Genomic DNA, 27,711 nt, shown 5'->3' with positions numbered 1-27,711 from the left:
CTCAATGACGGCATGTCTACTGCTTACCATCCTCGAGATCCGGTCCCCACCTTCGGAGACCATTATCAGGTTCATATAGTCAAATTTCTTGTATCGTCTCGCTGAGCTGATTACAACGAGCTCAATGACGGTATGTCTACTGTTTACCATCCTCGAGACTCAGTATCCACCTTCGGAGTCCATCATCAGGTTCATATAGTCACATTTCTAGTATCGTTTCGCTAAGCTGATTACAACGAGCTCAATGATGGTATGTCTAATGCTTATCATCCTCGAGACTCTGTACCCACCTTCGGAGTCCATCATCAGCTTCATATAGTCACATTTCTAGTATCGTCTCGCTGAGCTGATTACAACGAGCTCAATGACGGTATGTTTACTGCTTGCCATCCTCGAGACCCAGTACCCACCTTCGGAGTCCATCATCAGGTTCATTTAGTCACATTTCTAGTATCGTCTCGCTGAGCTGATTACAACGAGCTCAATGACGGTATGTCTACTGCTTACCATCCTCGAGATCCAGTACCCACTTTCAGATTCCATCAGGTATCAGGTTCAGCAACTTATTTTACTTGGTTGTACAAGTTGCACTTGAAACTTGACAACTCTAAATTTGAGTTTTGTTTGGGTAGGTACTTATATACATATACTTATAACATACAATAATTTTCGAAGTTCATGTCCTCGCCTCACTTGATATTTCTTTTTATATTTTGGCATTTCTAAAAAAATCCGCGGGTAAAAACTAAAATACGCAAATATTTAATTATTATTGGCTTCGACACACAAGCGTAGTCCTCCCGTCGCAAAGCGTTGAGGTGGACTGAAGACAAGCCGCATGCAGGGCTCGCGGGTGTGAAATTGCGGAGGGAAGCCCATTGCGCTTGAGTTTATTTACCTTTTATTACTTTCCATGCCCAGGAAACGAATTAATACAATTTTTTTTTTATCAAAATAATAATATATGCTATATCTAATAATACGTGTAAGATTAAAATAAATCGCATAAACCGTTTTGGAGCGAATTTGTAATTTATGTCTAATCTACGGTTCGATGGTAAATTTTTTTTTGGGAAATTGGTATTGCTTTTATCTTTTTTGATTTTATCAATCGATACAGTAGGCTTCAACCCACAATATATATTTTTTTCAAATGCATATGAGCGACAGTTCTTCCAACAATTTAATTTAAACTAGGGCTAGTTGACCGATTTGAGCACTGTTCAAGCCTTAAGAGAAAAAGTTAAGCAAACGAAAATTTCAGTGTCTAGCCAAAGTTCGCATTATAAAGAATCTGCAACATGGGGCAACATGCCCACAAAATATGACTCAACATGTTAAAAACCAGACTAATTACATATTTTCACCAACATTATTAGGGAAAGTTTAGTAAAAGCTGGAACTAGGTAATACAATAGACAAAATAAAATGTAACAATTTGTTTAATTAGAACAATATAACCTTTTACAACAATATCACAGTAAACATATTTATACAAAAACTTAATACTTCTTGTGTACAATCTCATTAGCATTTTTATATAATAATACCAAACAGCCTTCTTCGAATAAACCTGATCTTACCAGTCTATTGAATCTGAGACTATAGTCTTCTATCTGTCTGTCTTCTTATGTCTTCAGCAATAAAATAATTTACATAGTTTAGCATCATTTTAAATAGTCTTCATCGGTTATTCGCTTGACCTTCGATTTCGATTCACGTAGTTTCCTTTTAGCCGTACAGTTGCAGACGAGGCAAAAAGGGCCGGTAACACTTGGAGCGAGGTGAAACATGAGGCCGAAGACTAGTCTCGGTTGGCGATGGAGACTTATTATGGACGTCCTCTGCTCCAGGTGGGGGCAGGGTTATAGGACATTGAGTCAGACTTTCTTTTAACTAGCTGTCTCACTAACTAGCTATTCATAATTCGAATAACATGTTTATTCAGATAACAAATGTTTTCCTGCTAATTTGGTTTTCTGCATTCCGAAGCCATACTTATATACGAGCTCAGTTCAAAACTTATCAGTGCAAAAGTCTTACCGACGTATATTACGCAAGACTCACACATGCTGGTCCTCTCTTCACTTGCCCTATAGGACATTTCCCTCCCACAATACCAGATCGATCATTAAAGTCTGGTATAAAACCAACTGCTGGCTTCAAAGTTTTTTCTACTTCCTTAATCTTTGTTTCTTTCTCAATAAACTTTATATTAGCTACCGGGTCACCTTTGTCGTTCATTTGAATTGCAATCTTCATTATCATCTCGCTCTTGATGGGAATTTTATCAATTTTAATCACTCTGCTTTGTACCATAACAACACACAAAATGCACATGAAAATTGGAGACATTCTAATATTCATGATTGGAATATATGAATATTGATGCAATATTATTAGACGACACAACAAGTTTGCGACTTTAGTGGATATGATAATTTCGAGGCAAGCCGGTCGCTTATATTCAAGAAGGATTATGTCAGGTTTTTGTATATGTTTTCCCTATGACGCAATTGACCCAGGGGATTTTTGAGAAGCGTATACAGTCAACATTATTGCAGATATTTTATTTTATATCTTGCCAAAGCCGCGTACATAATATTATTTGTATAAGTTTATTAGGTATGAGGGTGTGCAATTATTTAATCAATTAACGTCGATCGATTCCTATCTGCATCCCAATAACCAAACACTATGAAGACAATCCATTTTTGGCGACGGATAGAAAGCAATATCTTTGCTCTTTAAATCCAAATAAAGTAAATAAAACCGTACAAATAATATTAAAATATACATGTCCATGGTGAAAACATATCAAATAGCTTCTTAATTATTTAAAAATAGTCTTAGCTAAAATCTTAAGATAGGGTATAGGCTGAACTGTCATTTTCATACAAAGGTCTATCCACATATACCGATCCGACCTACCATCGATAGCTTGTATCAACAGATCGCTATTACAATCCGACGATTGCTTATTGGAGCACTATGATCAATATTTGGATTAAGATGGCTATCTCAGATGGTCAAAAATGGAATGGTTATTGGGTTTGGACGTAAATCATTTGCTAATGCAAACTATTTACGTCCAAATATCAAAATATTTAAACTGTATCATTTTTAAGGAAACTTACTATATAGGAAATTATCGTGCATAAAACTAGTATCACAGGAAGACGGCAAATGGATAATATATTTTTTTTAAATTTTAGGTTCTCCAATGCTGTCATTACACATGCATTGGAAAACCTCACTACACAATGACATAGGACTGATATTTGTAAAAACTAATATTATAATAAGAATAGATTTATATATTTCATAAACTTCAAAACACAATTTCACACAATGAATGCTATAATATTCCTTAGTACATAAGCAATTCTATTTCCAAAATGCATCCAATCCAGTTGTGCGAAGCCATGCCATTGACATTAATTGTTTTTAACGCCTTAATAATAAAAGGCAATATAATTTAAATGTTACATTGTTTTAGATTTGTTGTAAATATGTATGATAAATAGACAATTTTTCCTTTAGGGAATCGTTTTTTCCTTTAGGGAAAAGTAACTTTTTGAAGAATTAACGTAAATAGTTGACGTAAAAGATAGTTCATTGACATGTGGCATGCTCGTTAAGGATAAATAATAATATCCTCTTCTTGTTGACTATAAATATTTTCAGTAATTTACCTTATATGGCACTGGTTTTCCTCAGTACTTATTATAATATAGATTTCATTTGCGTAGAGATGTGGGATCTCTCTGCATTTTCTACCTTATTTGCCATGGAGAGTGTTTTCAGACTAATACCTGCAGCTGAGTTTCATCATCGGTCGTCAAGGCAGAATACAAAATACCATCCGTATCATTCGACGTTCGTCGTTCCACAACTAAACGATTCTTAAGGCAATTTCTGCTGCGCACCACCACGATGTGGAACCGGCTGGTCCTTCAAGAAAAGAGCGTACCCTTTCCAAAGGCCGGCGGACCGCTTGCGGGTCTTCTGGCAGAGTGAGTGTCCATGGGCGGCGGTGTCACAGCATCAGAAGAGCCTCCTGCCCGTCTGCCTCTGCTAGTCTAATGTAATGGAATCCCTAGGAAATCCCTAAAAAAATTCTACGTCAAAAGTAGTAGTAAGTACTTAAATATGACGGATATTTACTCTTTTTTGACATATAATTTTTATATACTTATTAGGGCCTGTTTCACAATGTCCGGATAAGTTCCAAATAAGTGTTACTTATTGGTATGATAAATAGTATTTTTGCGTTTCACGACTGTCAGATAGCGCTATACGTCATGAAATTCGAAGTATCTTATTTGGAACTTTTATCTTTCGAATAATTTATGTGTTGCATAGCTATTTGGCATTTTATCCATACATTGTGAAACAGGCCTAATACATTTACTACAAACCGCAAAAATATTCATCACCGAATACTTTAACTGTTACCTTTTTTTAATAATAATGTTATCAATTTGACCAACAAACATTTTTTATTTCATTTCTTCCCGTTGTAAATTGTCTTCATCATTTTCCTGTGACGTCTGCGTAATGTAATTGAAGTGCGTAACTAAATTCTTAGAAGTACGTACGTAAATGTAGCAATTTGTTAGGACATAAATCGTAACATAAGCATCACCGCAATTAAAATAGTACCCTCCGATTTATGTATGCTTTAATTAAACATATCACGGACTAGTTTAAGTACGAACTATAACTATAAATAAAGCTTAATAGTTGTTGTAGTCAGGGAGAGGCTGATCGTTATATACCTGTAGTAAAGCATTGTGTAAAAGTGTGGTACTGGGGTAAACCAAAAGTAAGGTCAGGAATTCTCTCATCTGTCTTATAACTATCGGATTTTGATTTTTGGAAGTTCTAATTCGCACTTAGAATTATAGATAGAAGTTGCGGACATAATTCTGACAGTTCAGTGTACACTAATCTCACGATAATAATGGTAAATTAAGCATAAAAATGATAATAAAGCATTTTTTTACTGTATGTATTGATATAATAAAGTCTTTATTAGAATAAACCCAGTATAATTTATAAGCTTCAATATGCAGAGTTTGGTTTTGGTTACTATTTCTTTAATCTAAGGTGGGGCTTAATCAGTCCCCACCTTAGATTAGAGACAGACTTGGTCGAGAAGATTCCTTAGCGGTTAAAAAACTTTGTAAGCGCATATAAGGTTATGACGTCACAGTACGAAAAAAACGCTTAGCACGCTAAAACCAAAATGAACGAACGAGGACGGCGAAGCCTAAACAATATAACTTAAATTGTTCTTATGAAACTCATTAACGACGCGTATATCAGTGAATTTATAATTTACAACTTAATGTTAGAGAAGATATACTATCAGCAGAGTTATCTTAGAGTTAATAAACAGTTATTACATAATTTATACTTTGTTCTGACGGACGCGTCAATAATTCTGTTTTACGCTACGTGTAAGTAATTATTGAAATATACTTCTAAGGTGTTTTAATTAATGCTTTTAGGTATTTGTTATTTTAAGTGTATTTAATTGGTGACTATTTCGGAAGTAAGTATGTATGAATTTATAATACAACAATGGGAAATAATATCAAATCTCTAATTACTTTAACGTGGCGTTGGTTGATACACAACTGATCAACGCCGCTTATTTGCTTATACCTTCTACAATTGTCTAGTTTATGATGGTTTTGAGACATGGTTTGAGGTTTGGCTTACTGAAACGGTTCACTCCGTAGCATATTCATTAATTAAAATGCCTCCAGGTTATATTCACAGAGAACTGATGAACAGTTTTCAGTCATCATTGAATTATGTTATTAATCAAGTTATTTCTCTGTATACTTAAGGCTTTAAAATATTTTCAGAATCATGGCATACTTTTCCTACCTGCCTGTGAAGTTGCAAGAAGAATTACAGCAAACTGCTGAAGCTATTGTATGTCATGGAAAAGGAATACTGGCTGTCGATGAAACAAATGGTAAATTTAAAAAATATGTTTTAGAAGGGAGATTGGGCATGACGTTAATACTTTGACTAAGTCATTTTTCGAATAGTTTACTCTATGTATGTATTAGAGGTAATAATAGCAAAATAATTTTATGATGGTTAAAGCTAGACGTTATGTATTGCATAATTAAATCATAGAATGATCGTCATAAAATCGTCACTCACAGTCACTTGTTCGTAATAAGGTAAAATTTTGATATATGTGATATTAAAAAGAGGTTTGAGATAACCTTATAAATTTTTTTATTTAAAGATATTCAGTTAAAGAGAAGAGTACTGTTGGCCTAGTGGCTTCCACGTGTTACTCTCAGCCTGTGTACGAATGATCTTTATTTCTCAGTACACATATAACAATCGATCGTACATAAAACCTGCATGTCTTAAATATAAAAAACAATCAACGACATCTTCTTATGTTTAAAATATCAAAGAAATGTATGGAATCTGAGTCCATGACTGGTATGGTACTAGCACTACTGTATTATTATTAATATATTTGAAGATATGGTAAAACACTCCAAGTCTTTAAATTTTTAAATAGGACATATTTCTTGGAAGAACATTATACGAGAAGGTTCTCTACAATCTCTTCTAAATGATATTTTGTATGGTAAAGCTATAATTGTATTTGACAACGTTTACGATAATTTTCAGAGGGAATTGGCGCACTACTTGCACAAGTTGGCTTGAAGAATACCGAAAACAATAGACGGAAATACAGACAGCTTTTATTTACATCTGATGATGTAAGTCTATGGTATTAAATGTATCTGTTTTCATACTAAAATGACGTGGAAATTGTTTAATTTTTGTATATTTTTTTAACTTTTTTTTCTGTATATAAGAAGTATTGGTCTCCCTTTTATCCTCAACATAGGATTTCGGATTAGACTTGTAGCATATTATTAAAACGTTTATATTGATCTGCTATGGAAAATATATAAAAAACTAAATGCCGAAATATCTATAATATGGTAAAATACTTTGGTAAAAAATTCGTTTCAAGGGATACATATTTTGTTTGATAATAGTCAATTCGAGCTTTTATCAAATCCCTCCAGCAACGTCAAATATAAAACAGTAATACTCTAGAATATAAAATACGTCACAGCTTTGACGCACAAATTATGCGACGATAATGTGACAAGTTTTGTATTATTCATACATCAATTTAAAACTGGGAAAAACCTAAAGTTGGGGTAAGTATAATAATTAGTCATGAACCTCGACCCAGCGCTCAATAGGCAAATTTATGGTGTTCTTTTTATGAAATAGTTTGATTCAAAGACAAAGATTTAGTCAAAGGAGGATAAAATAAAAATATGTTTTATTTATATATGCAGTTTATTATTAAATAATATCTCAGTTTCTTTAATGTACCTATCGTACATTAGGTTCTTCGTTTTACGTTCGTTAGTTATCCTTTATTACCCCCCTGCCCTGCGTCTCCTCCTGCTCCTGCTCCCGCGTTTGCGTTAAACCCAGCTAAAAGAAGAATCAAGATTAATTTCACAATAAGTTTCTATTCATATAATTTCAGCCTTCAACGATTAATTTAATATTTATATTAATGAAACTAATTTTTACACAAATTAAAATTTTTGCTCAACGCGGACCGGCCTATAGTATATTGCAATATACGAACCCCCAAATCCAGCTTCACCGCCTCCGTTAGGTCCGCCACCACCGAACCCTCCATTTCCACCCGCCTGCATGCCAGCTCCAAAATCGGCTTGACCACCTATACAAGGAATTTGATGCTGTATAAAATAATCCGGTAAAAATACAGTAGCACCTTAATAAATTGAGTATTAGTAGAAGTATTTTTTTTTCTTTTTTGTATAATTGTCTTTTATGCAATTTCAAACCACAAACGTTTTTTAATTAAAAAAAATAAAAGTTTGTTCTATATATTGATACCTACCCGCGGCACCGCCCGGCCCTTGTTGTTTACTCTGAAAAAAAAGGATTGATTTTTCATTATGTTGCATACATTTTTCAATATAATTTACAAAATATTTAGATTTACGAATTATACATAAAAGACTAACATTCCCGATAAACATTGCACCTATGAAGAGCACCACAAAGTATTTAAACATTTTCGCTATACTAGCACTGTTATCAAATAAAAAAATATACTAACAATAAATCAAGTTCGCGCGTGGTTTTTATACCCAGACAATTAATTTTTACCCTACCATAAATAACAATGCAGTTCATTATATGTTGTCATTTAATGACATTAAATTGTTATAGTCCGAAGTGGCATTGTACAACTATAATTTTTATAATATGAGTTTAACATGACTTTTATAAGAAGCTAGCGCGATGTCATTATTTTAAATCGCTGTAATACATAGTAAAAAAGCTAATAATCCTTTTTGAAAGTGATGTAAACTCGAAATCTAAACAAAGGTAATGGAAATATTTTATCACTATCAAGTTTTAACACAGGAAAAAGATGACGTCTTATATATCGAAATCATTTCGAAGCCATGTTTCTTTTACAGAATAGGCCTACATCTTTTAGATTTATACGCAGATTTAATTACTGACTGTTATTATCATTATGAACTAATTTGGTGATTACAGGTCTTGTCAAACTATGTATCAGCGGTAATTCTCTATGATGAGACTGTATATCAGAAGACGGACAGTGGAGTGCGTTTTATAGAACTATTGGAAAAGAAAAATATAATACCAGGAGTTAAGGTTGATAAGGATGTCGTCCCATTACCGTATACGGATGAAGTAACAACTCAAGGTATCGTCGAAACAGTATAAAAATCTTGGTACAAGTAAATATGAAAGTAAACGTTTAGTATATTTAGCATATAATACATTAATATTCGAAGATTCGGTTTTGTTAGTTCTCATTTAGAAGGATTGAAAATTAATATTCTTCATCAATAAATATTTATTTATTTATTTTATTTATCACAACATTTTTCTATCTTAACAGTAATTACTAATACGATAGAATTCCAAAATCCCACACCAACTATTTTAAATAAAAACATTAAAAAATTAAACTTATATTCCTAAATCTATCTATCCATAACTAACAATATAGCTAGTAACTCTTGTGAACTCCGCCAGTGTACAAACAAATAGGTCCACCTCAATAGAAACTCTGTTCACTATCCGTATTGCCCGCGTGAGTGGCGCTTTGCTAATCAAGTCAACAACTTAATTAATCCACCAATGTCAATGGAAATAGGTACTTATAAAAGTTTGAATAAAACAAAAATTAATTTTGAAATGGATCCAATTTTTAGGACTCGATGATCTAGCGAAGCGCTGCGCGGAATACAAGAAGCAAGGATGTCGGTTCGCAAAGTGGAGAGCACCACTCACTATATCAGCTAACGGCCCTTCTGCCCTTGCTATTGAGAGTACTGCTAATGTTCTTGCTCGTTACGCCTCCATCTGCCAGAGCGAAGGGCTTGTGCCTATTGTGGAACCAGATGTGTTGTTGGATGGTGAGTACCAGGAAAATAGGCGGCAGTAGTAGTAGATATATAGTTTCAGGAACACTGGATAAAACTACCAGCCGCGGCGGTTAAATAGTCACAATAATATCAGAAATAAGGTACAAAAAAAAACGTTGATAATTCATATAAAATGGGACGAAAAATTTAACATTATATAAAAATCACCTGGTGTATAAAGAGTAAAGTATAATATTCAAATTATAGTATTAAATTTGTTGCATATACTTCTCCAATGTAACGCCGCATTTTTGGTTTATTTTACTAGGGGACCATGACATTATAAGAACTCAAAAGGTGACAGAAACTGTATTTGCAGCGGTTTATAAAGCACTGAATGATCACCATGTTTTCCTCGAGGGAACATTGCTTAAGCCTAATATGGTAAGATTGTCAAATCTTTCTTTGACATCCATACAAGTTAGATCCTTACTTTAATTACACAAATAACAAATTGATGCATTATTGAATTTTGTAAGGAGGGACTTTGCCCATGTTTAGAATTTTATTTTAAGTTTAGAATTTTATTGTCTTTACAATTAAAGTAATTAAAATCTATCAATCACTTTAATTGTGTGTTTTAATTTTTTAACAATTAATAAATTACGTAATAAATACCAAGAATTTTATCAGCAAAACATTTTAAAACTATGATTTAACCCTTCTCTGACAGATTAATTGTAAATGAAAAACTTTTTATGAATATAACTTAATATTAAAGAATTTTTAGGTAACACCTGGAAAAGGATGTCAAGCACGTAATAGTCCTGAAGAAATAGCTGTAGCAACAGTCACGGCTCTTTTAAGAGGCGTTCCGGCAGCCGTTCCAGGTACATAATATATTTTTGGACCTTACCTACTAATAGAAATCAGCATCGTTCTATATTACCGACTCACAAATATTCACAGTTCGAAAAAAGGAGCACAAAATAGGTTCATTCAAGAGGCGGCAAAAATTGTAGAACAAAATTGTACACGTTACATTATACAAGTTTAAAATTTTTTATTTGTAGGCATAGCTTTTCTTTCTGGTGGACAAACAGAAGAGGAAGCGACAGTGAACTTGAATGCTATAAATAAAGTGCCTATGAAGAAACCGTGGGCCCTAACCTTTAGCTATGGAAGGGCACTTCAAGCTTCTGTTTGGAAAACGTGGGCTGGACAAGATGAGAATGTGACAATAGCGCAAACTGCGCTTATTAAGAGAGCTAAGGTATGTATAACATTTTTCTAGTACAAACTGAATCAGATTTAGTACACTTCCTCTTTTGATTTCTATTGTAAAATTGTGTTTACAGTGTAAAAGACAAAATAGTATTTTAGTTAAAACTACTGCAATTTCTATGAGAATCAAAACTAAAACTGATAAATAAATTTTGAAGCTTTACCAATAACCTAAATTTTTCTTGAATCCTGCTGTTTACCGGGTATATATACATAATAAACATACATAGGTATATACGACCGGGTTTACGTGCGTTCAATGTAGGTTACGACATCTCTTGTCACAACAACACAACTTGGATAAAATAGTATCGCTTTTGTGAAACTAAGACTTGTTATTCATAATAATTACTTCTATACTAGGTATATAATATAACTTTATCAAATTTTCTACAGGCCAACAGCTTGGCTGCTTTGGGACAGTATCACATTGAAGGTGCTTAATTGAAGAAATGGACAGACAACCACTAATAACATCATTATAATAAAAATTAGATTGTGTATGTTTTATGTTATATTTTAAAAATTATTATTTATATTCCAACTTAGGTAAAGTTGGAATATAACTAATAAACTTTAAAATACGTTTTTTTGCACACCTTTCTGGCACACTTATACCTGCAGTGTATTCTCATATAACGCCATCTAGTTTAAGACAAGTTTAAATGTTTGTGATAGTCTGTGCTTTAATCGTGCTTAATAAATTCATTTATTAAGCACGATTAAACACTAGAGAGCAGTTCAGAAGATTTTTAAACAATAATAAATGTATGTTCTTTAAAAAAAAATTACAAATAGTTTGGGTTAATATTTAATTAAACAAAATATATTAATGTTTATTCAACACAAAATTGACTTTTAAAATGATTGATGTGACATAAGAATAAAACTTATGATGTGACATAAGACTATTTTTAGTATGAAACATGGCATTGACATTTAACATTTTACCTATGGTAAACTAACAATTTAGAAAGCATTTCATTAGGCATCTATTCTAAGGATAGTGAGAACTCTTTAATTTAGCTATATAATATTTGGATGTGTTTTGACAGATTACTTTGGCACATTGACACAGATTACAGAACAGCAATAGACAGTAAATAATATGTGAGGAGTAGAGAACTTCGTTTAGTGAATCGCGTATGCTGTATTGGACAAGTACGTACGGCTTATGTATTTGTCAGAAGACCGTACAGTAGTTTTGTAAAATAATACCAGCCATCAGGTTTAATCTACTCGGTCTTTGAACATAAAATATAGTCTGCTACACCTTTGTATGAAATATAAAAAAAATCGGATTATAAATATGGTACATTATGCCTCCTAGTGCCATTAATTGTATGGCAGAGAAATCGAAATTGTAATGCATTCCTTTGAGTTTACATCAATGTCGTATGATGGCTTTTTTGAACATAGTGCGGATGTGTTCTTTTTTAATTTCCTTAGTGAAGTGTTCTAAATAATATAAATAATGACTGAAAATTGTGATAGTTGCTGAGTGTTTGTTATTAGAAGGTTTCGGGGATTTTCTTCACCCTATTTTTTGGATTATAAATAGGAACTGGTTAGTAAATATTTATTAAGCTTAATAAGATGCTTACAAATAGACCTGAGCTATGTCATTCACAGTTAAGTATGTAATGACTGTATCTGTTTTATGTTTTGTGTTGACATAGATCTGTAGGCAATATACAGCATAGTTATTAACAGTGTAAATGTTTAGAAGACTCCAATTGTTTCTAGATCTTTAAGTTAATTCTTCCACATTGTATTATAGCAATATATTTAGTATAATAAGTACAAACAATAATACTTATTGTATTATCTAATGCTAACAGTTAGCATACTTTTAATGACATTTATAGTTCATAACATAACTTGGTTGTGGTTACTTTGTATCCATTCTATTATTAATGAAATGACTGGACTTTATAATGATAAAATAAAAAAAATAAAATTGTAAATAAGAAAAACTTTCTTTAATTTAATATATACTAAAGTTTGTAGGATTATGAGATGATTCATATGAACACTTAATAAAAACCTTTAAACTTTAACCTCTGCGTTACTGTTGTGCTAGAGTATTGTACTATATAATTTTTACTTTTGTATTATAAGTAAGTCATAATTATATATAATGGTATGACTATTTTAAGCCCCTTTCTCCTTATCATGTAAATTCTCGCTGAAGTCTTTAAATATATAAAAGATATATAAGTATTAAATTGATATCTTTCTTTTTATTTATCTAGGTAGGTTGTGCCTAAGAATTAATTGTTATTTTAAGAAAGAAATTTATTGCAACACATACATGCTGGATATGTCGTCTTTTTGTATCTCTGTTTTCAGTTGTAATAGAATGTTATTACCATTCTTTCAATTAAATATATGTATATTGCCAAGTTATAAAAATGTTGCCAAGGCCAACATTTTTGTAAAATTGTGATATACATGCATATCAAATAACAATTACTTACATAGTGATAATAATAAAATAAAATAGATTTTTTTAAATGTTTTAATCATGTGTTATTTTAATAATAATGTTTGAATGATATATTCTTATACTAAGTCAGGAAAAATATTAATACAGGATGCAGGTTATAGGTAGATTTTTTATTCAAAGTAGTTCATATAATTTTTCATGACCTATTTTTTATCATCATTTAATCATTTGATCTATAGTGTTATGTATATAGTATTTCTAAAAACATTCAATTTTGACAGGGAATTACTTTTATACTAAAAAGGGTGTGGGCAGCCATAAGTATATTTTCTACTACTGATAATGCACAAGGAATCAAGAATTTAGTAAAAAAGGCTTGGCACGCGGCTAAGATCACGCTCGCGCCGAATCAATATTAACTCGCGAACCGGTGAACCGTCAGCTGGGTCCGCACGTGTTTACCTACATACAGATCTACACCATTTTGCTTGAGATCAAAATAATGCCTAATATTTTTTGCTTTTAAAAATTATCTATGATGTTCTCCCCATTGTTGAATTTGATGTCGAGGAATATAACGCATGTATTTTGCTCCCTGCATATAGATATTGCTGATTTTATCCGTGTTTTGATAAACGATAGTTGTGTAATAAGTCGTTTTCATTGAACAATAATATGAGTGTTAATTTAATAGCTTTCGCAGCTCATCCATATTTAAAAATATAAGGTATAATTATTAAGTTTCGGATTACTTCAAAATACGAATATTATTTCTTTTATAATTATGTATAAAGGCTCTATACCTGATACGTCGTCGAAAAATTAATTAGTTTTCGGGTCTAAATGCAATATACATATATATAATAATATAATTGTATAGATTTCTGTCTTCACCTTTTTTGAAAGTGATCGTGCTGATTCAGCAGTGACGTCATAGTCATACAAGTTCGAGGTGTGATAGCATTCCCGTTTCCGTCGTGATTCATTTTGGCATACCTTTATTGTAAAATATAGGTAAGGGTAATGGAACGACCAATGTTTAAAATCCAGTTAAGACATTCGAAATACTGTTATTCCTAAATTTTATATTGATTTAACTAATATGAAGAAGAATATATGTCACAAGCGTACAAAATACTGTCACTATAAACATTGAATTGCGAATAATGACCAAAAGTTCTATTATCTAAAAGACACCTATAGGAGCGCTACTAAAAAGGTTCTAAGATGACTGAAACCCAGATAACCAAATAGAAATAACTTACTAGAACAACATTCACGTATTTCTAGAGGTAGACTATTAAAATGACAACATCGTCATTTTTTTAACAAATAACAGATCCTTAAAATATTATTATTAATTATAAAATATTTTAAAAGCTTTATGGATGGTTATTTTTTTAATTGTTTAAGTTTAGAAGTGCAGATATACAGTTACATGAAACCTGTATAATGTTCTAGACGCATTAGTTGGATATTATCTGTTTTTGTCGCATCAACTGCGTAACGTTAGGCAATTTTGAGATAGAAAGTGGACAATGTAATAAGCAATTGCTGGCAATCTCGTAACTCTGTGCAATCGGTAGGTTTTCGTAGAGGATTTTAATGGCGCATTGCAGATACGCAACGGTAGAAGCCAATAAGTGTTCGTGACATAATTATTTATCTAAATGATTAAATATAGAAAGAAAACATAATTTCCTGTGAATTTTAATATATTTTTTAAGTATAAGAAATACTTTGACTCTTGACTTTGTCATTTTGGATTAAATTATTTAAAGGATAATTACCACAATATTGTGTCATGGTTAAATTCCATTATAATTATACATTTTCCTGTACATAAAATAATCAGTTAATTTCTAAAAGGCATATTAATGAACTAAATCTAAATTTTAAAATTATACTTATATAATAATAATCTAAATTGACTCGGTAATAGTCGGTACTATATTTTTATTAACCACACAAAGGTCCGCTATAACAATATAAAATATTTTATTTTACCCACACCCAGCTTTTGGTTGTACATTTAATCCGCAGATCTGCTAGTATTTAATAAGATTGTACGTAATTGTTTACAGTATAATGTTTTCTTACACAAATTATTATATTATAATTATAACTTACTAGTAACAAGTAGTTATTTAGTAACTGATCATAGATTACAATGTATTGAAAGCGCAGCAGTGTCCTGGATTCTCTAGTATTATAAAATAGTTATCATTCAAAGCTTCCTCTCTTCCGTAAGCAGTGGTCCATTGACCCCAGAGCACGGATGCGCGAACAGTAGTAGCTAGTACATAAACCAACTTTTATTTAGGCTGTCCGTCTATACAGAGCTATTTATATATAGATGGCCACTTTATCTTAATGTATGTTAAAACGTATTTTTAATGTACAATAACGTGTTAATAACTTCATGAATTTGAAAATGTTATGAATAGGTTACATAACATTGAATATTTTGGTCCTTTTTTGGGTTAGTATTTTTTCCACTTCACATAAAATAATTAATTTATTGTATGTGAGTTCAAGTGGATGTTATCAGATTTTTCGCATTTGAGTTGAACGATATTTTCGATTCACGCAAATTTGTATTATTCACATAAGTCGTATCGGGCTTTCAGCGTCATATTACGTTTTAATTTAATAATAAAAAAGACAAGCAATATATGTTATTACTATATTCTTTATTATATTATATTACAAGCTTAATATTGAAATACGGAAGTGAACGATTTAGTTGCAAACTTCCTCGATATTCGATATCATAGTCAGACTCAACAGATGTCAATTGCACTTACACTAGCTTTAGTATGTAATTTGCGCCGTTGGATTAACGACCCCATACATTTATATTTTACTTCAGAGAAAAATGAGATCTGTATCTAAAACATTAATCATTAATGCTTCGAATCATAGATTCTACTATGAAAATTATATAATAGTTGTGCTTTATAGATAATTTTATCCTTTACTTAACTCTTGTATTTTTGATAGAGGATTGTATCTCCGAAGTTCTCATTAATAAAATACTTACACTTACTACAAATGTTTAAAATCTTAATAAAAATATGAACCATTTACATGACTTGACTGAATCCCTTTGGATTCCATTGATTGAATCCCAGAGGGTGTCCAAAGTGAGAATCCATCCGCGTTCAGTCTTGAGCTTCGCATTTCACTTCGCAAGTCTTTCTGGCTCTCTTTGCTTCGCTATGTCTACGTCAGCAGCTTTACTTGGAACGGCCGTACTTCGGACTTCCATGCGCACTTCTGTTTTGGGATACGATTGTAATCTCTTTAGAGTGTATCACCTACTCCACTTGTGTCGCTTGATGTCTGGTGAGTTTCTCGCCAGCGCTCCTAGAATTGAGAGATCTCCTACGAGCAACTCTGGGAATATCACCGTAGTATTTATATTTTGTCATGGTAAACAGGTGTTTAAGGTTTATGTATGCTGCGGTTGTCAAATCTTTTTAACATAATGTTGATTTAAGACACCTCAGAATTAGAGAATTAACTTAGGTATCTACCCAGTATAATAATAATAAAGTATGTTCAGTCAAGTAGTTTTATACATTTACTGACTGTCTACAATAGCAGCGATTTAACAGGTCCTTTGTAATCTGTTTGCGATATTCATGTTTGTAAAGTTCGACTAAAACGTCATAATCAGCCTCGGGTCAATGACCTTACCTATGCCTACTGAGCAAAATCATGTCAATACTACGTTTTGTCTAAAGTAACCCACTATAATAACTCTTGCGTAGAGTTATTGTTATTCAAAACAACGACTGCATAGTGTGAGAGCTACAGTTATGTCTTGTGGTTAGAATAAATGATGAGTATTCAAGACCCAATGTTTGTATGGTAATTTGTGAGTTCAGTGTTACGAACTTGAGTCTCGATTAAGGGCTAGATATATTAGAGATAAGCTTTATTGCGTATAATGGCTATAAATAAATATAATAAAAACAACCTTTTATATTTTATAATAATACACCACTTCCGACGGAGTCCTTCAAATTTATTATTTGTTTATTTAGAAGATTCACAGAATCTCATCTTTACACTTTGTAAGACAATTAAAAATCTTCACATATAATAGTTTTTCTTAAAAAGAAAGGGAATCATGTTAAATAATTTGGCTGTACAGCAAAAAGAAAAACTAGAATTTAATTTAGTTGTCAATAAAAGGACGCGAAGTACATTCATAATATTCTTTCCCCGCTATCTCTTTTATTTCATCTACCCAGGTTTGTGGTAGGTGTCCTCTCTTTTTTCTTCTATTGGGCCATTCCAAGTAAGAACAGTTTTACCACGGTATCGTTTGTATGATGTATCTTTTATTTCACCTATATATGGCATAGATATAAGCGGTATTTCCGAGCTCCTAAATGTTGCAACCATGTATGAACAATACGATTATTAACTGTTTCCTAATATATCTCACGAACGGCGCATTGGTGAAATTATATTTTTATGTAAGGCATTTATATTATGAAACAATTTTAGTTTTTATCATAGAACAAACAAGCGGTAGCCATGGAAAGTTTCAGTGGGCTCGCGAGTGCGATGCTGCCTGTTAAGAATTTGTTTAACCTTTTTTTAGTAATCGTTTAGAATTGATGGTAAAAATTGGTTGTTGCAAACAATCACACGACAGGCTTACCGCAGATTTGAATAACCAAACAGGATTAAAACTTAATTATTAAAATATTTGTTAAAAACGCTTGAACGTTTACATAGTAAGAATATAGTCACTAAATATTATAATAAGATTCGGGCCGTATCTCAAAAACCTAATGGATTTGAATATAGTGTAGAAGACAGTTAAGTCTCTGAATTACTTATCCCAAGACCGGCGTGTCTCTGACTCAGCTGTTCACCTACATATCTATTACAGAATATTATCAAGAAAACAGAGTATTCGAAGAAGTTTTTATAACACACAATTTTAAATATGTCATCATCGTATCCTATTAAAACTTTCCAATCGCAAGATAAATAAGGAACTATCAACAACAATTATAGTTCATTGTTTCTTCAAGCAGGTTGTGGTTACCTCGATCTCATTTCACGTTACGATGAATGAAGATGTATCAACAAAGTTGCGTAATCAGGTGATTGAACTCACTAAGTGTCTTTAGTGAAGAGCATGACGTTGTGATTAAGTGGGTAGTGTTCCAAGCATTTGAGTTACGACTTTAATTGGTACTACTATCATTGAACCATCATTTACAATTACTTCCTTCCTATCCTATTCCAGTTAAGTGAGACTGGGATATTGAATATTTATGGGTCATATTACATATATGATAAACATAATAAGTTAATAAAACGGCACGTATAACTGATATCGTAGTACTTATCACCCACATCAATAAACAATAAATCATAAAATCACGATGTATTTTAAAACGAAATTAAAAGGATTGTGGTCCCTTACTACTCAACGTATAGTTCTGAATTTGTCAAAAATCCACCAAAAAGTCGTCTACCTTCAATAAACAATAATATTTAATACATATTACCAAATAATAAATAAATGCTTAGTATGTTATTTTTGGACAACATTGACAGAGCTTATGACGTATGCGATGACTATTGTTAGTTCATGGATAATTGTTATTTACGGTTAAAAGCTAGTGGAGTTTGTTTTACTAATTAAGGTATACTTAATCCTTACCGAATCGTTCATACAAACATGTTCCGGATATATATTGTAAGCTTTTTTTTAAAGGACAATTTGTTTAGCTATTATAAAGAGGTAAAGTTAATATAGCGAATAGAATAGGCATTTAAGTTATTAGTCTAAGGCCTAAGCGATATGTTAGGCCTAAAAATTAAACGACAGATTTTTTAAATGGTCCAACGAAAACGTTACGTTAACGTATCTAGAGAAAAGTTGCAGAGCTTCATAATGCCTACAAAAAACTTTTATACCATACAAGTCTATTTTGTTCGCAATCAATTCAAAAACTACTGCGCAAAGTGATTCTTGAGGAAGCATTAAGTTTATAATTTATCATGGCTTACGACTACGAGCTGAAGCCGGGCAAGTTGTTTTTTCTTAATATAAAGCAGATTAACAAAATACTTTTTATCTAAATTATTATTTTATATATTTTATAACTATATTATTTTACATTGCTTATAGTGCACGGCTGGTGTCTTATCGTAATGCTATACAATCTTTGTCAGCACCGTGATTTTATTGTACAAATTTTCCTTTATACTTCTAACAGTAAAAATCCATATGACCCTTATAAACTAGGTTAAAAATTACCTTAAAATCGATAGTCTGAACGCTAAAGAAATTGGGTAAAGAGTACGTTTACAACAAAATGTGTACGTTACAACTGTGTCAACACAATGTTAAGGTCACGACACTGGTTATGGTTAACACGATTTAAGTAACTACGAGTATGTGGGTTTTCTTATCTTTCAACACGAGTCATAATTTGTTGAACACTTTGAGTACTCAAACTAAGTTTGATGTTTTTGCATGTGCACAGTCATGGCAAAAATGTTTGAATTTGCGTGTTTTTAAACCGGTATTATTTTATATGGGAAAATAACTGTGCTTTGCGCTTTCACTGAATAGCCGTTGTGTTTTACAATTGTGTTAAAATCAGATCTTTGATGACGCTTATAAAAGGCGTAGACTTTGAAAATTCACATTCGTTTTTAAAATTTAATTTTAAAACCGTGTTTAAGTTTAATTTAAATGAATAAAACGGCACGTATAATTGATATCGCCATACTTATCACCCACATCAAGAACTAATAAATCATAATATCTCGAAATATCTTAAAAATGAAATTAAAAAGATGTGGTACTCGGGTACCCTTAGTGCTCAACGCATAATTCCGAATCTGTCAAATTGTTAGACCTAAATCCATCAAAAAGTCGTCTACCTTCAACAAGTTAATACAGCAAGAATAATCTCGCCAAATTCTATGTTTTTATTTTTAACTTCAAACTATAATAACATACTTAAGTACCTTTTCTAGTGCGTTGTCTACCTTTTGAGAGTTAATACGCTCTTTTCTTGAAGGATCCTAAGTCGTATTGGTTCGGTTAAATCTGTCTTTATATTACATATTCATACTCATATAACAACACAAACAACACTGTTTGTGTTATTTAGAGAATATTCGTCTGATTTTCGTGAAGGAATTCGGCGTGCCGAGAATAGTGAGAGTAGAAAGATGTTTTTGCACATGCTTGTCAAACATAGCAGCGATAATTTACTTGGTAATTAAGGCAGGTCGAGTTGCATTCCAGCCTATTGTGTGGCGCGTGGCCTTACTTTTCTATTGTGTTCTCGTATTGGGGGACTATTGTTTGCTCCGGCTTAGAACATTTCGATTGAGATTTTGTTCCACACTTTGATTCTGTTTAGACTGGGCCGTAAGTTGGCTCTGTATTTAAATATTTTACGAATCTTTAGATTTTGTATGACTACAGAATTCGTTCAAATGGACTTTTCTTAATTTTCATGTGCACCGTGTTAAAATACTAAAGATATCCGAGAGTTACTGACATAACCTTTAAGGTGGCTGTGCTCGAATAGATATACTTATATAATATATTAATTATCCTCCTGAGCTCAGGATGAACAGTTAATTTATATACAACTTCATTATGTTTTGTTATTTATATACATAATTTATCGATTAATTACTAATATAATAATAAACCTTATTTTCAATCTTTGTTATTGTTAACAATACACCACTTTAAATTTGTTATAAGTACATAAGTATATTTTTTTCTTCTCACTTGCTATTATAATTTGGTTTAAATTTTTCCTTCGGTACCAGTGATGAACCCTTCACGGTTAAAGGCCTTTACCATATTTCTTTATCTACGGCTTTCTTTCTCCTTCTATCTCTTCTATCAACTTTTTTTCTAGTTACAAAAAAGATGTTCATTAAAATCTGATTTATTGCAATAAATTACCGCATTAAAAGATTTATATAAGTACGAAATCGACAGTATAAAATTACAGAACCGGCCAATATAATGAGATTCGATTACGAGTTGTAGTTTTTTCACAACACCGTGAAACGCCTCACGGGCTATTTTTAAATTGAAGTAATTGATCAAGTTCAACACTCTTGCGATAATCGATTTTTAATTCGTTTTAATCTGGATAATACTTCTTATGTTATCAACAAACCACTTTCGGATAGGTATTTGTTTTTCTTGACAACCAGTGTTTTATGACTTATAATTACTTTATATATTTAGTGCAGCGTTGGCGTAGTGGCTTCTGCTTGCGACTCTCATCGTTGAGATCGTAGATCCTCGACAGTGTATGGATCGTGTGTTCATGTGCGCATTTATCACTCGCTCATACGGTAAAGAAAATCCTCGTTAGGAAACCGGCATGTTTTAGATCAAAACAGTCGACAACGTGTGTATGGGCCAGTAAGCTGGAATTGCTTCTAATAGTCTATTAAAAAAAAACAAATGACTACGAAAACAGAAATATGAGGTCCAGACATAATGGCTTAAATCTGTTATCTGTTTTGTCCTCATTCTTATTTGATAACTTCCCTAATTTAATCTTCTACAAATTGTATAATATGTGTTTATTTTATTGGTTGTATTTAACTATTTTACAAATCCCACCATATTTATTTTTATTCTAAATATTATTACATATTTAAAGCACCATTGTATACACTACTATAGCCATTGTCTAAAGTGGTTTTTATCATGATGAGAAATTGGAATGAATACTAAGTAAATATTAACTTAAGTACCAGAATTTATTTTGTTAATAACTGTACTAATGGGAACGTGAACACATCCTCTGTTAATGCTCTTAACCCAATTATTACAAAGTGCATTGACGCATTTCATTCCACATGATGGCGTTCTGACGTCAGAATTGTCCTGCATTCATTTTATTAATGAGCGTCAATGTATTAAAATTTAAAGAATGTTAAACGAAAAGAAAATGAAGCTTAACAATACATACAAAAGATATTGATATGATTAATAAAGAAAAACGTAATAATCCTTATTTTTACATTTCGAATATGTTTAATAGATTTTGTCGGTTGCTATAAATGTGAAACTTACCACCAGTTTTCAGCATGACTGACGAAGATGGTGAGAAAACGCTATATATGACATTACATATATATCATAGAGTATCAACATCTGTATCTCACCTTTACCGCGAACTATGACTAGTGTCATAATGTTTTTTTTGACATACAGGAGTCATAGCTCGCTAAGTCTCGACTATAAATCGTGGTTGATATTACTACTTTAGCAAAACTCATATATATATGTTACATACATCGATTGATGGATTACAACGTTTAAATAGTGTGCATGTATGTCGCCCCAAAGGCCACTTGTCTAAAATGTCATATATATTTACGTCAATTAAGATGCGTTTAAATTTTTAGCTTGATAAATATCTAAATGCAATGTAGGTAAATTAATGTACAATTATTAACATCAGTAAACAATGTTTAAAAATCTACTGCTAATCCAATAGAACGTCGAGTAGGCAAAATTTAATTTACGTAACATTTTTGTAAAGGCAAATACTTGATTACAATCAATATGTCTTGCATGTAAAGGTTAGATTTAGCTCCCCAACTGCGAGCAATTGTTTGAAAGATTTAATCTTAACTAATGCAATTAACCTCGGAAATAGGGCTTCACACGTGTCTGTTCTGTATGACCTTCAGTCGAGATTTGCATAAGTTATTAGGTCATGTAATGTCATATCAATTGCTGTATTATTAAACTCTTTTTTTTTAAATCGTCTTCTAAAATGACAACGAGTCGATTTCTTATGTCAGGCCAATAATAAAAAAAAGGTAGAACTGTCTAGTAGACTTAATACGTGTAAAACGATTTAGTTTAGCTGTGAAATGGTGTTTATTGCGGTGGAGTAGGTGCAACATTTATATTTTGTTAAAAGAAGGAGGTCATATTCAGTTATATATATATATAACTGAATATACATAATATAATAATAATATAATTATCACAGATACTGCGCTGTCGAAAATATCAAAGTTAAAATCGATAATATCATTTGACAGCTCCTATAATCAGATTTAAGTTTGTGTCTATTAGTAGTGTTATTTTCGCTGATCGGCTAAATTGTTAAAATCCCTTTTAATGTCATAAAAGTTGAGCTGAGTCAATATCTTATACATTTCGTTATACGTGAGTCTGTCTGAATTACTAATTAGATACATCACTATTATTGAAATATACTCAGCACACGATAACCCAGTATAATGATATGGCAACTAGTTTTAATTAAAAGGTCATCTGATGTTATGTCTAATATACTAAATACGTCGTCAAGCGATACAATTAATATGAATTGGAAAATACCTATGATGCATCGATGTTGTAAGATTAAATTATTCGTCTGTTCTATTTGCAAAAGGTCAGATTTTTGCGTCAGTCGTTGATTTATTTATAATATAATGATTACACGAAATTTTTTATAAGTTTTTGGAATAGTAAATTAAGTATAAATAACAAAGAACAATTTCAACTGCAGCTTTCAACAACATAGTTTAGTACGAAATTAATTTTAAATCACATCAAAAAGAAGGCTATCTATGATAACATTAGAAAAATAAGGAAACGCTTAGGACAAAAATTCGTGATTTCGTTGAACTTGCTCAGCATGCGGCAGGCGTCGTCAAGTCTGGAACTTTGAGTATTCAGGCCGATGCCCACTGACCGTATTATCACACGACTCGTTTGAATTTTACTTTAAAGCAAAATTATTACTTTAATAACAAAACACGACGTTAATGCTCTACAGTTGGGTCGAGTGCGACACTGCCACATAAAGCTGATATATATAATACATATATAATATATATAACAAGCGATTAAGCTCTTAGAATAGTAACCTAATGTATTATCTTAACATTAAGTCTCGGTAAATGTTGCCTTATTACCGCTAAGTTATTTGCAATATTCCGAATGGCGATTACAAAATTCTATCCGGTGAAAAAGATTTTAGTGTAAATCTTCACGTAAACTAAAGACTTTTCTATGTAATTATCATGATTAAGCATTTTAGGCCTAGTGGCTTCAGCGTGTGAGCCTTATCTTTGAGGTCTTCCGTTCGAATCACGTCTGTGCATCAAAGGAAAGTAGTGAGGAAATTACCTACTTGCCTATAAAATAACAATGATCGGAGAATTGATGTTTAAGACACCCTTTGAGAGTTGTAGCACCACTAGATTATTACAATAGCTTTGTTGATCGTATGTCACAGGCACTTAAGAATGTTATCAAGATGGACTATTACAGTAAAAAGCAATCGAGCGATGAAATGTAATCAAATTGCATTCTGTAATTTTTTTGAGATTCGTATTCCGAAAACTTGTTTTTGTCGTTTTATTGTTGAGGTAATTTATTGCAGAGTCCTTTTCAAAATAAAAAGTTAATAGCAATTTTTTTTGGACGTTTGCCAATATGAAGCGTGCCATCAAGTGACCGTCCGTCGCAAAAAATGGCACATTGTTCCGAAGAAATGCTGCCAAATATGGCGTTTCGTGTTCTGTAAAGCGTATTGTACTCAACGATTAGGTACTTGAAGGGAATCCTTGATTTAGTTGATGACGAAATCGAAATCAGTAGGCATAGTTTGCAGAGATTTGCATGAAACCGGTTGTATGGATCGAACTATTATTGTAGAGGACAGTTAGTTTTGATAGAAGTATATTTAGTTTCCAGCAAGTAACGGTATGTTTATTGTCATTGGACGTGGACAGCGTGTCCGCTGAATAATGGATAACAAAGTACATTCAAGAGCTCTATAATCTTTGTATACCTATTATGTAGGATATTCTTAATATAGTAAAAGAAAAGTTATGTTTTCAACCGCTGGAGTATCAAATTTTAATAGTATTATGAATTATGTACTTAAAATCGCCATACAGAAAAATAAAAATTTCACTTCTCTAAAAATTCAAACAATATTTCTTTGGAAAATGTTTAAAAATCAAGTTAGTTACCAATTATAATATAGTTAAACTTCTTATATATAAGAAGTATTTGATATTTATTTACATGCGAATTTATTACATTATAGTTTTACAGCTGTCCGGAATCTATCATAGTCCATAATAATAATAAAAGCCTGTAATTCAGATAAATTTACATTCAAACACATTTCCATTTTAATACTCTTCTACTGTATCTGTGGACCTTTTTTTGGCAAAGGCCTCCTCCAAACCCCGCCCTCTCTGCCATGTACCACCTGCTGTTTCTTTAATACGGTCTATCCACCTTCTAAGTTGCTTCCCTCTTTTTCGTTTGCTGTTCTTCGACACTAGTTTAGTAGTTTATTTATTGTTACTGTAACATCTGTTACCTTATTTATTATTCATAACGCTGTTTTCTTAATTTTGTCTCTTCTTTTCTTCTTCTTATCATACTAAATAAAGATGTTTAATTTAAATGTAACGTGCTCCTCGCATACAATATATTCTGTAAAAGACAATACGTGTATTAAAAAAGTCATAAATAACAGTTTAAAACAATGCACGTTTTGCATTAAGAAAATGTTTTTACATTTATTGTTTTCAAAAATAGGTTAGCTATATGAATTGCTCTTGCTCGGGGACATAATGAAAGAGGATGCTATGAGAATAATTAATGTCTATCGGCGCAATAAACCTCCTGGGTTATGATTTGCCATAAACAGTTTTAAAATGTGTAAAACAGAAGCTTCTATGTACTTTTACGTAGAGATTATAAATAAGTCGTACTGCTTATCTGTTTCACAAAGTCCGGATAAGTTCTAAATAAGCTATTTATTACTTATTGGTACACTGTTGTTGCGTTTCACGACTGTCAGATAGCGCTATTCGTCATGAAACGTGAAGTTTCTTATTCGGAACTTTTATCGTCCAAATAATTTATGTCCTGCATACCTATTTGGTACTTTATCCACACATTGTGAAACAGCCCCTAATATTTTTTCACAAATGGACAAATGCTTTGTCATATTTAGGCTGTAAATGTGTTGAATTATTGATAATATGATTGTATACAGAGTGGCTTATAGCGATATACTTAAATATTTTTCTGTTACAGGTACATTCCACAATGTTTAACTTCATAAAGAAGTCGACCGTTTTGGCAAGCGGTGACTCCGGTGGCTATGAGGAAAGGGATGGCGAAAAAGAAAGAAGAAAAAGGGAGAAGAAGGAGAGGAAAGAACGAGAAAAGCGGGAGCGAATAGCGGCCGGGCTTGAGGAGCCTCTAAGATTGGAGGAGGTGAGTTTCTAACAATAAAAGCCAGAAAATACTCTATTAATTAGGGAGAAGCCAGTGATTTTCTAGTAATTTTATAGGTTTTAACAATCACTTTTTCTGTAAGTGGAATTGATTTTATATATAAGAGATAAATCCTGGATTATTAGAATATAATTTTAAATATCAGACAGTTACTTTTAAATTTTGCTTGGATAACACGTATCTATACTAACTTAAAGTTAGAAAGTTTAAGTTTGACGTAAGACTCGTTATCTCTTTGATTACTATTTTATCTATCTACATCATAGCTACCGATGGTAATGATATGCCTTATCTTCTATAATCAATGAATGATTATTACGCGATAACTATAAGTAATAGATTATTATGAGATTACATCTGAATATTTTATATGATTTTTTAAATCACGTAGAATGTAAATAGCAGTGATAATATCCGATGTTTACTAGTGTTAAATCTAATATTCCATGGGCACCACATCTATCTTCATAAGCCATTATAGCGTAAAGGGTATCAATAAATCGTATCAAAAACATTTTATTTAAGGCTAATAATTCGGACCTTATCTCAAGTCATATGTAGCCTTGAGTACTGTCACTGTATTGCCCTTTCCGGATATAGGAGGCTCCGGTTTAGGTCAAATGTTTTGAAATACAAAGCTTTAGTTTGTAGCTTAACTCCTCTAATAGCATTAACTTGAACTTCAGTTTCATATTTAATTGCTTGTGTTTAAGAAGATTTGCGATTTGATTTGACCTTTCTCATCATTAAAAGTTATACACAAAGGTTGTACATAAACTATTTGAATTACAATCCTATTCAAAATATTCAAGTCGTTAAGCATCACGTAAATTATAATGTAATTACTACATATATTATAATATCTTTTTGCGTCATTGATTTCTTTATGTTCGTATCCGCTGTAATTGATTATACAATCGCATTACAGTGTTTATTTTCTCAACTATTTTGTTTATATCAACAAATTGTGCTTCATGAGTTTCTTGGCATCAAGACTCTACAGTAAAACAAGTAGGTCGGTGGTCGTGTGCCGTTAGTGTTTGATGCTCAGTTATGGAAAATTTGGTTAAAGTTGAACGAAAAGGCTTGAAATTAATTGGAGTGACTCTCGGGACATTGGTGTGTTTTCCAATATTTACAATGTTATCGTCGTAAACATATTATCAAATGGAACTAGAAGTTATGTTATATTTTGTAGA

At 31.9% G+C, this 27,711-nt stretch overlaps 3 protein-coding genes across 4 annotated transcripts in view; 2 read left to right on the top strand and 1 right to left on the bottom strand.

The window, feature by feature from the left end:
• Positions 1–5,313: 5,313 nt before the first annotated feature.
• Positions 5,314–11,244, top strand: LOC111004324 (fructose-bisphosphate aldolase). Of its 2 annotated transcripts, none has more exons than XM_022275318.2 (9): positions 5,314–5,465; positions 5,880–5,992; positions 6,676–6,767; positions 8,617–8,788; positions 9,303–9,506; positions 9,784–9,899; positions 10,246–10,345; positions 10,529–10,728; positions 11,136–11,244. In XM_022275318.2, the coding sequence occupies exons 2-9, from the start codon at positions 5,884–5,886 to the stop codon at positions 11,181–11,183; spliced, it is 1,041 nt and encodes a 346-aa protein (XP_022131010.2). In that variant the 5' UTR covers positions 5,314–5,465; positions 5,880–5,883; the 3' UTR covers positions 11,184–11,244. The 2 variants fall into 2 exon arrangements, with proteins under 2 accessions (XP_022131010.2, XP_022131011.2); XM_022275319.2 differs by having other exon boundaries at positions 5,460–5,560.
• LOC111004325 (glycine-rich protein 5) lies at positions 7,353–8,150 on the bottom strand. Its single transcript, XM_022275320.2, has 4 exons — positions 8,073–8,150; positions 7,946–7,976; positions 7,667–7,762; positions 7,353–7,506 (listed from the first exon to the last, which is right to left on the bottom strand). The coding sequence occupies exons 1-4, from the start codon at positions 8,121–8,123 to the stop codon at positions 7,439–7,441; spliced, it is 246 nt and encodes an 81-aa protein (XP_022131012.2). The 5' UTR covers positions 8,124–8,150; the 3' UTR covers positions 7,353–7,438.
• A 419-nt stretch (positions 11,245–11,663) lies between the features above and the next one.
• Positions 11,664–27,711, top strand: part of LOC111004321 (unconventional myosin-XVIIIa) — a 136,667-nt gene continuing 120,619 nt past the window's right edge. Inside the window, exons 1-2 of the mRNA XM_022275315.2 lie at positions 11,664–12,306; positions 26,309–26,491. Coding sequence (XP_022131007.2) covers positions 26,321–26,491 — 171 coding nt within the window. The 5' untranslated portion in view covers positions 11,664–12,306; positions 26,309–26,320. The remainder of the gene's footprint in view (positions 12,307–26,308; positions 26,492–27,711) is intronic.

This window comes from Pieris rapae, chromosome 14 (assembly GCF_905147795.1).
Source record: "Pieris rapae chromosome 14, ilPieRapa1.1, whole genome shotgun sequence".
Classification (NCBI taxonomy): domain Eukaryota; kingdom Metazoa; phylum Arthropoda; class Insecta; order Lepidoptera; family Pieridae; genus Pieris; species Pieris rapae.
This window is presented reverse-complemented; position numbering and strand designations above follow the sequence as displayed.

Excerpts from the sequence above, each read along its gene's own strand:
- LOC111004324 (XM_022275318.2), top strand. The coding sequence starts at position 5,884 with ATGGCATACTTTTCCTACCTGCCTGTGAAGTTGCAAGAAGAATTACAG. Across the intron at positions 6,768-8,616 it reads TTTTATTTACATCTGATGAT|GTCTTGTCAAACTATGTATC; the intron begins GTAAGTCTATGG and ends TGGTGATTACAG. Across the intron at positions 9,900-10,245 it reads CATTGCTTAAGCCTAATATG|GTAACACCTGGAAAAGGATG; the intron begins GTAAGATTGTCA and ends AAGAATTTTTAG.
- LOC111004325 (XM_022275320.2), bottom strand. The coding sequence starts at position 8,123 with ATGTTTAAATACTTTGTGGTGCTCTTCATAGGTGCAATGTTTATCGGG. Across the intron at positions 7,763-7,945 it reads AGGGCCGGGCGGTGCCGCGG|GTGGTCAAGCCGATTTTGGA; the intron begins GTAGGTATCAAT and ends TTCCTTGTATAG. Across the intron at positions 7,507-7,666 it reads CGGTGAAGCTGGATTTGGGG|CTGGGTTTAACGCAAACGCG; the intron begins GTTCGTATATTG and ends TTCTTCTTTTAG.